The sequence below is a fragment of the Alternaria novae-zelandiae genome (genome assembly GCF_023758075.1).
Source record: "Alternaria novae-zelandiae strain BMP 2774 chromosome Unknown scaffold_15, whole genome shotgun sequence".
In the NCBI taxonomy this organism is placed as follows: Eukaryota; Fungi; Ascomycota; class Dothideomycetes; order Pleosporales; family Pleosporaceae; genus Alternaria; species Alternaria novae-zelandiae.
Genome location: NW_026056975.1, coordinates 243,151 through 256,222, shown reverse-complemented (window position 1 = coordinate 256,222; position 13,072 = coordinate 243,151). Strand labels below are relative to the sequence as shown.

The following is a 13,072-nucleotide window of genomic DNA, read 5'->3' as shown; positions in this document are numbered from 1 at the left end:
GATGGACGTGAAAACGCCGCTTCCGAAGCCTGGCAGCAGCCCAACCCAACGTCATACCGCCCATGCGCCCATCACAAACCTCTCTACTAAGCAATTTCCATATCGCAAACACTCCCACGCCATTCCCTGCCGAGTTGGGGGTTGCAAAGCACTATCGTACAAAGCAAAACCGCTCGCTGCCGCTTTATCTTTCCATATCGCTGTGTCAGGATGATATCCTCGTCAGATATCGGTCGCGCCTTCAGTTCCCAGATTAAGGAATATCCTTCGTAGCCGCGCATTCGCCGTTGCCAAACGTGCGCAAGGTTTCCAATAAGAGACGCCCTCAGCACCGGCTCTTTCTCTCCAGCGATCCGGGCACGAGAGGCACCATCTGATTCCATTGGCTGCCGCCCAGTGCTCGTCACCGTCCCGCACGCCGGCAACCCGAACGCCCCGTCGCATATACTTTCAGCATTCCAGCACGAAAAGGGACATGGAGCCTCATTCGCGACCTGGCTTGTTCCGCAATGGCACGTTGCGTCTTCCACAGGCTCCCCTCGCTGCCTCACCCAGCGACCCAGTGACACAGACCGCTTCAGACCTTAATCTCTGGTATGGGCACAGTATAAAGCAATCCGCCCTCCGTCTGCTCCGGCTTCTCAACCCATTCGTAGTTAGCGGAGACCGGTTGACTCTGACTTTGGTGGGCATGCTCCAACTGACAGCCTTGTGTGGGTTTGGATCTGTACTCTGGTATCGGAGTAAGGGAAACAAGGGAACCGCCATCAACACCCAACATGTATCTGATACCGCGGCTGGTGAGTGTTCTGCCTAGCCACACACGTGGATGTCATTCATCACGTGGCCTAGCTGGCGATCGTCTAGCCTTGTTTTACTAATCCTCCGCAGATGAAGCCGCTGGTACAGATCCAGGCCTATTGAAGAAGTACTCCACCGTTCGCTCCTACACTGTCCCGTCAACTGGATTCGTCTACCCCAGGCTCCGGACCTTTTACCGCCCACATCATCAAGAGGACAAACTCCCCAAGGATCCGTGTCCTGTTCCACTACTGGTGTTCATCCATGGCCTCGGGGGCTCTATCGCTCAATTCAGTCCCATCCTTATCAGTCTTTCCAATCTAGCTCCCTGTCTGGCCGTTGACCTCCCTGGATGCGGTGTGTCAAGCTTTGAGCCAAAGACATGGAGCGCCTACACTACGGAAGCGTTGGTGCAGCTTCTTGCCGTCGTTATCGAAGCACATCGTGGAGTTAGCGATGGACAGCCTGTCGTTCTTGTTGGCCACAGCATGGGATGTTCACTTGCTGCGCTCCTGGCTTCCCCCACTTCGCCACACGCACACCTCCTATCGCAGCATGTCAGCGGCTTGATTGCCATCTGCCCCAAAGCTGAACCTCCTACTGAAGAAGAAGTCAAGAAGCTACGCTCTGTCACATTGATGCCTGCTGCTCTTTTCGATCTGATTAGACGTTGGGATCGAAGAGGAGGTGTCAACAGCAAGAGCGTCCTACGCATGGCGGGGGTGGATTCTGACGACGAAACGAAGAAACTACAATTGCGCTTCAACAAGCAGAGCCGAAGTGCCGTGTGGTTGAGGATGGCTCGCGGAATGTGTCCCGACTACTGCAGTGGCTCGCCGAATGGGGGTCTTCCAGGTAAAGAGGTCTGGAGAGGATTGAACATTCCAGTGTTTCTTGCTGCCGGTGAGACAGACACAGTCACTCCTGCGTCGAACGTCAAGCAGATTGTCGAGTTTCTAGGAAGGGATGTCAGCGCCATCCAACCACCAAGCGAGATGGCGAGTCTGCCCATTGCAGCAGCCCCCTTCGTACCTTCCGCAGTCCTCCCTGACAACGACCACCCGGGACGTACAGAGCACCAAGACTCCGGTATCGATGTCAAGGACCTACCAAAACTAGAGGACGACACCAAAACCATCGAATCAACCGCTATATCCACCACCGACGTCAGCGTCTCTTCCACCTCGGAAACAACAGAAGGCAGCGTAATCACCACCGACGGCCCCCTCCTCTCCGCCACCATAACTCCCATAACCCCCACCACCCACACGCCCTCCCCGCACCCCCGCCGCCTCGTCGTCAAAACCGCCATAATGCCCAAACCAGCCGCGCACTCCCTCCTTTTCGCGCCCTCCACCTCGCGCATCATAGCCGGCCTAATCAACACCTTCTTCATCGACTACATCGACCCGCGCCTCTCCCTAGCATGGCAACTCTCATACCTCTCCACAGAGGGCAAATGGGACGTCAAGAACCTCGCAAAATGGAAAGCCGTGCCCCCCGTCTCCGCACCCATCGCAGGCGTCTTCCGCGCCATGAAAACACTAAGAGAAGTCGATGAGGAACACACGCCCAAGGTGTTGACAAGGCAGTGGAAGGGCAAACTATGCGCCGTAATCGACATCTCGCACGACAACCCCGTCTACGACCCCAAAGGCCTAGAAGAAGGCGGAATCCCCTACCACAAATTCCCCACGGTATCCAAGCAACCGCCCCAAGCAGCCGAAGTCAGCGACTTCTTCGACCTCGTCGATAAGATCCGCGCGGAAGGAAGGCCGGGGTTGATTGGCGTACATTGCCATTATGGGTTCAATCGCACGGGCTTCTTTCTCGTGAGCTATTTGATCGAGAGGCTGGGGTATAGTGTTGAGGATGCGATTGAGACGTTTAAGGCAGCGAGACCGCCGGGGATTAGGCATAGTCATTTTATTGATGCGTTGTATGTTCGGTATTGTCGGGGGTTGAAGAGGGCGCCTACGCTTTGAGTGGTTGGAGTGCTGTTTTGGATTGGGAAGGGAGGTTGGGTGGGGGTTTTTTTGTACAGTATTCTTTCTTCGTTCATTGGTTTCGGGATACTAGCGTGGTTCTCGTAGAGCGGAGTTTGGGAAGCGCGTGCGTTTGGGCGTTTGGTGGATGCTGGCGGGGTATGGGCATAGTATATGGTATTGGGATCGTATCCTTAAATGACACGACATGATGTTGGTATAGACTTTGCTTGCTTCGTCGACATAGTTGTGATGTGTTCCGCAATACAAGATCCTTATATTGTTCTTCATAAATCTAGATGCAATAATTCAACTGAGTAAAGTACTCAAATCCATCTGTGATTACAGTGTATTTCTCTCGATGGGAAAGGGCATGTAGATATATAGAGAACCATATCGCAAGAGATACATTTAGTACTTGGTGGTGTTCATCTTTCGGAAGAGCGTGATGTATGTTTGCGGCGGCTTCTCATCTATCCATTGCCATTTTCATACATTGACGGTATTTGACTATCGAGCCTCAAGTACTCAACGTCAACTTCAACATCATGAAGGTAGAGGCAGATTTCTCGAAACAGTCATGTATTACAGAAGACGGCGGTTTGATATATAAAACCGCCTCTCGCTCCATCGCACCGCTAAACAACGTGAGAATCCAGATATCTCACACTCTCCTCCGTCATTACTCGGCTTGCTTTCTCTTTCTAATAATCACAAGCCAAGTGTCGTTTCGTCAAGATAGAAAAGAGAAATGTACAACTACAATGATAGTGATATGTCCACACCATGTAAGCCCAGACCGTCCAACATGTAACAACCTTCGAAATCGTGGTGCCCCTTCCTTTCCCTTTCTTTACGGGACCGGTACACTCACATCGTACCTGCATCCTTTCCTCTGCTACCGTGACAGCAGTACTCTCCCATCGTATTCCGTTCCATCCCGTTTTGGCGCCCTGCTCCGCATGAAGAAGAAAGAGAATCCGCTATGCCGAAGAATGCGTTCGTGAGTAAGAAATAAGAGACTGGGTAAAGACATGGTTTGAAGCGAATGTCGTGAACGCGTTGAGCATCTTGTTTCTTTTTGCACCCAGCCAAGCCAAGCTACGACGAGGAGGTGGCTATCCCTTTGCTCTGGCGGGCAAGTTCGTCTGCTTGCTCATGCATGGGTCCAGCACCTCTTGCTGTAGCGCCATGGAATCTGTTTCCGAGCTTGCCCATGGTAAGGCAAGCGACCTTACGATCTTCATGGCTTCTGATCTTGGGGCTGAGGCTCGGGCGTTGACTCCACACCCTCCATAGCGCCAGTGTCTTTGCTTCTTGAGAACGGGCCGCCCTCGGTAGTAGTAGGCGTCCCGAGCCGATCTGTCGGGTACTTCTCCAGATCTTTGTGGCTGGTTGAGAAGGTCGATATGACGGGTGTGTAGTTCTGGGGGTGGTCGGCCTGTGTGGGCGTCTTCGCTTCGGGTCCAGCTGAGACCGGGCTGAGGAGACTCTCAGGCCCGTTGTTGGCTTCAGGTGGCAGCAGTTCGGGCTGTGGTTGTACGGCACCGACTAGACCGTTTAAGCCGCCCTCAATGTCGCGCAGCAGGCGGACGTATTCCTCGGGTACAAGCCCGCTCTCGCCAGTCTTTGGGTCTTGGGCTACGAGCCAACCTTGGCCGTGTCTGTATGACACCAATATCACCTGTCCTTCTACCAGCGGCAGCTCGTTGTCGTTCTCGCGTGCGAAGTCGAATAGGGCGACGGCCTTGCCGTGCATCTCCTCATCGGGCGATGCGATGGTGAACTGGTAGTCGCGCGAGAATCGGTTGTCATCGTGGATGTAGTCCTCGGGCTCTGACATGTCGTCGTCTGAGTCGTATGGCGGGCCCTCGACATCGGCGTCGGTCTCGGCGTATGCCCGTTGCGGGAGAGTGGTTGCGAAGTGCGAGTCGCGTCGTGAAGCTCCTTCTGGCACACCGAGCCGCGACGACTCGGGTGGAAATGTGATCAACTCACCCCCGGGCCCGTTTGCAGCTTCGTCGCTGACAAACTGGCTGCTCTCGCCGTTCATAGGCAGTATCGAGCCCCGCCGTTGCTCCTCAGGGTATCCTCTCCGCCCACGAGTGTGGTCGAAATTGACAATGTTCGACTTGTGCTTCTTGTGCCGCGCGCCATGGTGGCTTGTGACTACTGGACTGGATATGTCATCGTCCTCGCTGTAAGGTGGGCCGCCGTCGTATGCTGTTTGTGGGAGCTGCTCGCCGTTCTCGTCCCAAGACCCCGCGGACCAACCGCCTCGGTCGCTTCGCCATGCCACGGGTGGCGGGTCCGAGAGTCTCCGGCTGTGTTCGCTGGCCGGTGTCGAGATGTCGGAAGGCTGTTCCGGGAGGGGGCCGTAGAAGAGCGGGTGCAGCGGGTCGTAGGCAAAGTCGCGGACGAGCGAGTAGGGCAGACTCGAGTGGAAGATGGGGAAGGCAGTCGACTGCGGCCGGGAGCGGACGGACTGGTGTGTGTTGGACGTGTTGGAGAAGGTCGAGAGGCGCTTGTTCATGTAGGAGCTGGCGCGCTCGAGCTTCGCCTTGGATGGCGGGGAAGTGACGAGCGGCGGGAGGGAGGTGCGATTGACCCCGACCTGCGCCGATGCGCCCGGGTCGCTCCGTGGTGATAAGACATCGGCCGCCATGTCTTGCTCGCTGTGGTATCCGCGGACAGCCACGCCTTCTGTGATGTTCTTCAGCCGCTGCGAGTCGGCGGCCGTCTCTTGTGCGGAATTGGCGTCTGTCATGCGGTAGATTGCGTGAACAGACAAGTCGGGCGTCGGCGGTAACTATATGGAGTTTTGAAGCGCGGTCGAGGGCAGTGCGGGTGGCAGAGTAGGATGCGACGCAGCTAGTGCAGTACGGTCTTCAGTACTCAGTATGCGGTATGCGGTATGCAGTACTCGGGAAACTGCCGCGGGAGCAGAGACGGGCTCCAGGTGGCCAGCGCACAAGGCGCACAAGCAGCGTTCGAATCAGCGCGACGTGGACTGGCGACGGCAGATGGCGCAGTGACTCGATGTTTGTGTCGGATGTTTCGAGGCGACAGTGACCAATGGCCCGGCGGCGCGCTTCAGGCCTTCTGGAAGCAGCACGTCGGCTGTGCAGGTGCGCCTGGCGATTGGGAGTGCGCGGCGGGCGTGAAGATATTTCCACTGGAGAGCGGCTGGAGAAGCGCTCGCTGGGGGTTGTGGGGGTCAGGCCTGGCGCTAACACTTGCCCAGTGAACGGTTGATGAGGTGCGCACCCGAGGGCCAACGTGGTGGCTTCGAGGGTTCCGTGCAGGAGGGGAACGGCAACAGTGCGGCTAAGGGGCGACGCGACTATGGCGAGGCCTCTGGCGGCGTCTGGATGCTGTGTAGACCAGCGCGCGCGTGGTGGTGATGGCCAACTCTATTTTTGGCACCAGGCGGCGGGGAGTGCTAGATGCCAAAGTGTTTCAGGATACTTGACAGCGCCGCCAGTGGGTAGGGCATGAAATGTATTTGTGCGATTGTCGATATCAAGCAGAAGTAACGAGTCAAGAGGCCTCGAGACAGCCTTGCTGGCATCAACGAGGGGTGTGTTCTGACGGCTCTTCCTTTCCATGATTGCAAACCCCATCAATGCATGCTTAGGCTACTTTCACCTTAGTAGGCGTTTCAGGTCATCGCCTAGCTGCATGGGGACTGCGCGCGCACCGCTGGTCGAATGCGCTGCCAGGCCCGCGAGCATCTTCCTTGGGCCCTCTTCACCGCGTCCTGTCACGAGGGCAAACACATCATAGTCGACTCGGATATCATTCCTTTCGCCATGCCATGGTCCTCTCCCGACCACATTCCCCAGACCACGGCGCCGTGTGACAGGTGCGTTTGAGCCGGGTTACCTAGGCGTCCCGTTTGGGTATACAGTATGCTTGCGCAATAGCATCACGTCACCGCGATCGCTTTTAATGAAGGCGATCTCCCTATACGAGATATGCTATGTCCAAGCGCTTCAGGAACAGGTAAGAGTCTGTTCCAAGATTCTCGATATGAAGCATCGCGACCAGCCCCTCCATTTCGAGGTGCCCAGGTGTTCGGCGCCCCGCGTAATCTTTCAGCCGAGCTTAGTCAGCCGCTAAGCAGACTATGACCTTGAGCTCGAGCTTGACAAAGATTCAACCTCACAGGCCTCGTGCCTCCACAACCACCACCATCACTTATCGCCTCATACCCATAGACATCCCTTATGCATGGGACTATGAGCTTGAGTAACTACCTTTAATACTGTAAGTTCCTCCCTTCGTGCGCCCCCGTGCCTGCCCTTGAGATGATGAACCCATATTGGAGCTGTCCTAGGCAATTCGCAGGAATTACCTCGGATGTCGTTGAGGACTCACAATTAACGCTGAAAATTCTGATCTCCCGTGAACCTTGCTATGATTGCTGTCTATAATTGCGTGGAACCATAACTAACGTTTGTGAAGAAATTGCAGAGCTGTCCGCAGACGCGCCAGCACCTGTCCCATCACACCTCCGCACCGCCCCATACACCTCCCGCACCACGACCCGACCCCGCCGAATATGGACGCCCCTGCCGACCCACGACTGCGCGCGAGGCAGCAGGCTGCCGCCGCTGCACCTCCACCACCTCCGCCGCCGCCAGCTGAGCCCGCTTCCATGGGCATGGACGGCGCCAGCGACGCGCACGCAGAGCAGAACATGGTACCCGACGATAGCTTCAAGCTCAAGTTCTGCACTGTGTGTGCGAGTAACCAGAACCGGTATGTCATTCGCTGATCCGCAGGCCAATCAGATCGCTAACTTGGCTAGCTCCATGGAAGCTCATCTTCAGCTTGCCTCAGCCCATCTCCCTACCATTAGCTTTGGCACTGGCTCTCTCGTCCGTCTACCCGGTCCGACCATCACGCAGCCCAACGTCTACAATTTCAACAGCACCACCTACCGTGCCATCCACGATGAGCTTGCCGGTCAGAACACTGCGCTCTACACCCACAACGGCCTGCTTAACATGCTCGGTCGCAACTTGAACATTAAAGGCTACCCTGAGCGCTTCCAAGACTGGGTGCCTGGCAAACCACGTTTGGACCACGCTGAAGACAAAGGCTCGCAAGGTACTGAATCTGGTGTCGTCGACGTCGTCATAACGTGTGAGGAGCGCTGCTTCGACGCTGTGCTGGAAGACCTCCACAACAAGGGAGGAAAGCTCAACCGTCCTGTCCACGTCTTCAACGTCGACATCAGGGATAACCACGAAGAAGCTCTCGTTGGCGGCAAAGCTATCCTCGACCTTGCGCTCAGCCTGAATGAGGCCGCAGCCAAGGAGAGAGAACAACATGGCGATAGCGGGTGGCAATTCGGTGGCGGAGCTGCTCGATCTGGCTTTGACGAGCGCGTCCCCGACATTCTCGCTACCTGGCAAGAGCGATGGCCCAACATGCCCGCGCTCTGGAGTTTGGCATGGGTCTAGTTCCTTACGGCGTTTGTTATTCACACTCGATACCCATACTGCATAGCGAGGCGTTTTGCTTATCTTACGAATTATCAACGAGGTCACGATAAACTTTGGTGCTGGCCGTCTTTGCCGTGTTTGTGTGACGATCGCGATTGTTTTGATTGTGACATTTGACATGACGTTTGTATCACCAACGCCATAGCGCGTCAACGCACAAACACTCCGTCTGCTGTAGCTTCGAGGCACGGTCTGCGGCTAGCCACGTGTACGGTACCACGAGCGTTGATGCCAAAGTCAAAAGTAATTCGGCATTACTGTAATTTCCTGACATTCCGATCTTCCTCCTGCAAGGAAAGTCGTCATCAAAACATACCGCCGAGAAGATACCCGTCGTCATTCCTGGCGCGTCAATACCATGGCGGGAACACGAACTTCGGGAAGTCGCTGCTACAGCATGATACTGTTAATGATCGCCATGCTCGTCGCGAGTGTCGTTTCATCGCCAACATGGATGTCGCCATCAATATCGAGCTTTAGGAGAGAAGGGAATGCTACAAAGTACTGTGGTTGGGAACTCATGCAACACCATCGTATGTCCATCTCAACTCTATACCCACATTCGATTCTAACACCACCACCCTAGAAATCCCCATCGCCAAACTCGGCACCTGGTACGCCGAACAAACCGGCGATCGCTCCTTATGCGTAAAGCAAGATGATGGGTCCGAGTACTGTACTTGTGTTTATCAGTGTGGGAATGGTGTTTGGGGAGAGTTGAAAGAACATGCCGGGAGCAATAGCAATGGTAGCAAAGAGGGTGAAGATGAAGGAAGGGAGAAGGAACGTCGAGATGGAGATGAAGAAAGAAAGGATGCAGCAGAGTACGCGCGGTACGGGTACTTTATACAAAAAGGACTGGGCGTCAAGTCCGGAAAGTGGAAGTATGAGGTCGGCTGCAAAAAGTATTGCCATGCTGGGGTTTGTGATGGCCAGGACTGAGGGGAGGGGTGGAGTGTGATATGGGTATGCGGAGGCAAAGGGCATGTGACCTGGGCATGGTGGTGATGTGTTTTATGACGGTTTGATCCTACTCGTTGACCCAGCAGTTGGGAGCGATACTGGAAGATGGAGGTTCCGAAACACGGTAACCCTTGGGAATGTTTCTGGTGTCGTGCAGTGAGCACATGCTTAGATGGTATTACCAATGCAGCTGTGTCCAGATCGATGTAGTAGTTGGTTGCCAGCGGTTCTTTGAAGTACCCACGCTCTCGACTTCAGACATTGCCTGCAGTAAGCGCCATCACATGATGACTTCTTCTTCACCCCGACTTCTTGTGAAGAGACAGACTTTATCTGATTACTTCGTGTCAGAGCTTACTTTGCCGTTCAAGACCTAACTGCTTACTGCACTCGCGCCTGAATGATGTAACCTGAGCGTGTATAGCGGACTGACCACTCGACTCAAGCAAAAAAGATAGCTCCCACCAAGCAAAGTCCTCTGTCAAGGCAATGCAATGGCCAAAAAGATCGACGTTGGCCAGATTCGAACTGACGCTCCCGAAGGAACAAGATTTCTAGTCTTGCGCGATAACCACTCCGCCACAACGCCCCCGTTTTATTGGTTGATGAAGAGAAGACAGCAATGACAATAAATATACAAGGTAGCAGCAGTGATAGGCAAGAAGACGGCCGTGTACGGGCGAGGTGGCTAGTTTATGCACTTAGAGGGAGCGCTTTTAGCTCAACCCTCCCCAGCCGAGTACCGCCGGATCTTAGTCCATCCCTTGGAAGGTTCCATGGCACGGCGAAACCTGTATAGCCTGCCCAAAACAAAGTTTGGACGTTTTCAAACTTCCCGTTCCATCTGAGCCAGCGAACTCAAAACACGTGCAATTTGCCTTGAACGTTCTAGATCACGTCGTTCACGATCTGTTCATGAACTATTCACATCGATTGTCCAGTGTCATCACTCGCCGATCGGATCTCGCCAGACTAGCCGCACGAGGAACTCGTGTTCGTTGAGTTTGCCCTGCAATCATAATCTGCACGGACGTCACATCTGGGAACACCTAAGAACACCTAAGGAACACCGATTCATCTCATGCCTTTGGCAATTCACGACATAACGTCACAATTTTGGAGTTGAAAATCATGGCAAGACCGGCTGCCCGGGCATGGCATCAAGTCCAGATGCAGGAAGAACGACGAAGAGCCAATCGTCCAGCTTCCTCGACAGGGTAACGCGCGACAGGAAACGTGCGCGCTAGCGCTAGGCGTTCCGTCTCATCACCGCCCTTCTGCATGCTGAGAAACCCGTTGCCTTGGTCATTGAGTCCGTCGGAACGCCAACGTCCCGCCATAAGCTCGGCCGTTACAACACGACATGCGTCAGTACGGTCGGAATGGTCGTCTTGGTTTGCAGTCAGAAACACGCGTCGACGTCTATCGTGACCAGCCAAGCGCAATTTCACCTGAGCAAAAGTCGCCGTCTATCCTTTCGTCATCAGTACATCGCTGGCAACATCATTTTTAATACTTCTACCTAATCTTCACATCAGCTGTGGCTGCTAATCGTTTGAAACCGTCGTCTACCGTACCCGGATGCGATAACACTAGTCCAGCATGGTGTATCGCGGGAGACCGTCAACAGGGTGCAAAAAGTGTCGCGAGAGAAAGATCAAGGTACGTCCAGCTCTCTTATATGTAATCATGTAACCTGGCTTGGTTTTCCGACAAGGGCATGCAGTGTGCGGTGTTCGCGTTGGGCGCCGCAACCCGCGACTAGCTTCTTCCCAACGCGGTATCCTGTGCGAGAGGCTATCCGCAGACACAGCACCCATTCGCAGCGGGAACTCTGTCCGAATTCTTGACTCGAGCCGCTGACTAGATTGCAGTGTGATGAACGGCCAGAGGGCTGTATCAAGTGTGCCGAACGCAACTTCCAATGCCCGGGATACGATCGAACCGTCGACGCCTTCTTCCACGACGAGACCAAACATGTGCAGACAAAAGCAAAGATATCAAACGCAAAAGCCATCGCCGCACGTGATGCGCGAGACATCAGAGATGTGCGCGAGGCCTATCTCCAGATCATGGCGAAACAATGTCCGGGGACCGCCATAACCGCGTCGCTCATCGATCAAGGCATCAGCTTCTTCATGTCGTACTATTGCACAGGAGTGGACCAGCCGTCTATACAGTCAGTCGAGTACCAGCAACATCTGTCTACGCATGGTTTCCATCCGCTCGTCTCTACGACCATGACAGCGCTGGGCATCGCCGGTGTAGCCAACCTCTACATGGACCCTCGTCTGAAGGCCGAAGCGACACGCTGGTATCTTGAGGCTATCAAGATGGCCAACAAGGCAATCTCTTCGCCTGAACATGTCAAGGCCGATAGCACTCTCACCGCTGTCAATCTGCTTAGTATGTTCGAAGCAACGTTCAACGACACCTCTCTGGCTGGATGGAGTAACCACGTCGATGGTGCTGCATCTCTCATCAGACTCAGAGGCATGGAGCAATTCTCTACTCCCGCAGGACAACGCATGTACCTCCACACTGTGGGCCTACTCACTATGAACTGCATGGGAAAGGGCATTCCCCTTCCTCAATATGTTCACGATCTAAACAGCGAAGTCATGAAGCATCTGGATACACACGACCCAAGAAACCGATTCTTCTTCCTTCACATCAAGACCATCGACCTACGAGCTCGCATCCTCAATCAGTCGGCGTTCGCGTTGTCGGAAATCATAGAATCGGCACTCGAACTTGAAGACATCGCTGTCAACATCTTCAAGGATCAGGGAGCGGATTGGGATTACGACGTCGTGCATTGCGAGAAGAGTGAGCGTATCTTTGAGAACTTCTACCACGTCTATCCGACCGCGACAGCAGCTCAGACTTGGAACTGGGTGCGCTACAACAGAATCTACTTCCACGACATTATCCGGAACTGCATCCTGGCAGGGTTCGCAACTAGTCCACCGACGCTTGCTGGCAGCAGATACCACGAGCAGCTAGCGAAAAGCGCTCGCATGTTGTACCAGTTGCAGTCCGATATCATAGCAAGCATGCCCCAGTTCATGCATGATGTTCCCGATTCTGCGCCGAGCAGAGCGACGACCCCACCCGATGACGATTACGACGAACCGCGCACGTCGGGACGAGGCGCACCGTGGACGGCATCCGCTGCGCCAGCAAGCCCATACCGCATAGCCCTCAAATCTCTTGATGGGAACTTCCGAGGCAACACATACGGGCTCGTCAAAGCTCTTCTGGGGAACGGATCTGTAAAGGACCGGCTTCCTATCGTACGCGTCGCAGGAGGTTACAGTACTGTATGGGCGCTTTACGTGGTACGTCTATTCATCGTCAGCGGTATGTTCCTGTTACTAACAACCAATGTTCTAGGCCGCTGCCATGCCCATGGCCTCACCTGAAAGCCAAGACTTTGTCCAAAAGTACATGTCGCGCATCGAGCATGAGTTCGGCATCAAACAAGCCCGCGTCTTGGGCCAGGCCCTGCGCCTCAAGCGGTACCTCGACTCGAAAGGCGCTATTGCGTTTGGTATCTGTCCGGAGTATCTACCGCCTGATGGAACAGAGACATATGTTTCGCATCAGCATTTATACAGCAAGGTTGTTGAGGAGACGGACGAGTCGCCGTAGAAGTCGTTCGTTGACGATCGGGATGTGGCGTCAGATGAGGTCGGTTCTCGAGTCTTCGGTACGGCAAAGTCTGTAGACGCTGTTAGCGACGACTCGGGTGTGACAAGACTCGGTCAACTCCACAAGGTCTACAGTACTACCGAGTATCAGCGAAGG

General features: G+C 54.6%; 4 protein-coding genes and 1 non-coding gene across 5 annotated transcripts; 3 read left to right on the top strand and 2 right to left on the bottom strand.

Annotated features, from left to right (window-relative positions):
* Positions 1 to 475: 475 nt before the first annotated feature.
* J4E88_007259 (uncharacterized protein) lies at positions 476 to 2,786 on the top strand (the record flags this gene model as incomplete). The annotated part of the gene is made up of 2 exons (XM_049400879.1): positions 476 to 800; positions 892 to 2,786. The coding sequence occupies 2 exons, from the start codon at positions 476 to 478 to the stop codon at positions 2,784 to 2,786; spliced, it is 2,220 nt and encodes a 739-aa protein (XP_049253191.1).
* A 1,243-nt stretch (positions 2,787 to 4,029) lies between these two features.
* On the bottom strand, positions 4,030 to 5,553 carry J4E88_007258 (uncharacterized protein; the record flags this gene model as incomplete). The annotated part of the gene is made up of 1 exon (XM_049400878.1): positions 4,030 to 5,553. One exon carries the CDS (start codon positions 5,551 to 5,553, stop codon positions 4,030 to 4,032), a length of 1,524 nt encoding a protein of 507 aa, XP_049253190.1.
* Positions 5,554 to 7,350: 1,797 nt separating this feature from the next.
* SSU72 (RNA polymerase II subunit A C-terminal domain phosphatase) lies at positions 7,351 to 8,257 on the top strand (the record flags this gene model as incomplete). The annotated part of the gene is made up of 2 exons (XM_049400877.1): positions 7,351 to 7,550; positions 7,600 to 8,257. 2 exons carry the CDS (start codon positions 7,351 to 7,353, stop codon positions 8,255 to 8,257), a joined length of 858 nt encoding a protein of 285 aa, XP_049253189.1.
* A 1,513-nt stretch (positions 8,258 to 9,770) lies between these two features.
* J4E88_007256 lies at positions 9,771 to 9,851 on the bottom strand. The gene has a single exon. It is a non-coding gene; the product is annotated as a tRNA-Ser (tRNA).
* A 1,013-nt stretch (positions 9,852 to 10,864) lies between these two features.
* J4E88_007255 (uncharacterized protein) lies at positions 10,865 to 12,916 on the top strand (the record flags this gene model as incomplete). Its single annotated transcript, XM_049400876.1, has 3 exons — positions 10,865 to 10,924; positions 11,137 to 12,603; positions 12,659 to 12,916. 3 exons carry the CDS (start codon positions 10,865 to 10,867, stop codon positions 12,914 to 12,916), a joined length of 1,785 nt encoding a protein of 594 aa, XP_049253188.1.
* Between the last annotated feature and the right edge of the window lie 156 nt (positions 12,917 to 13,072).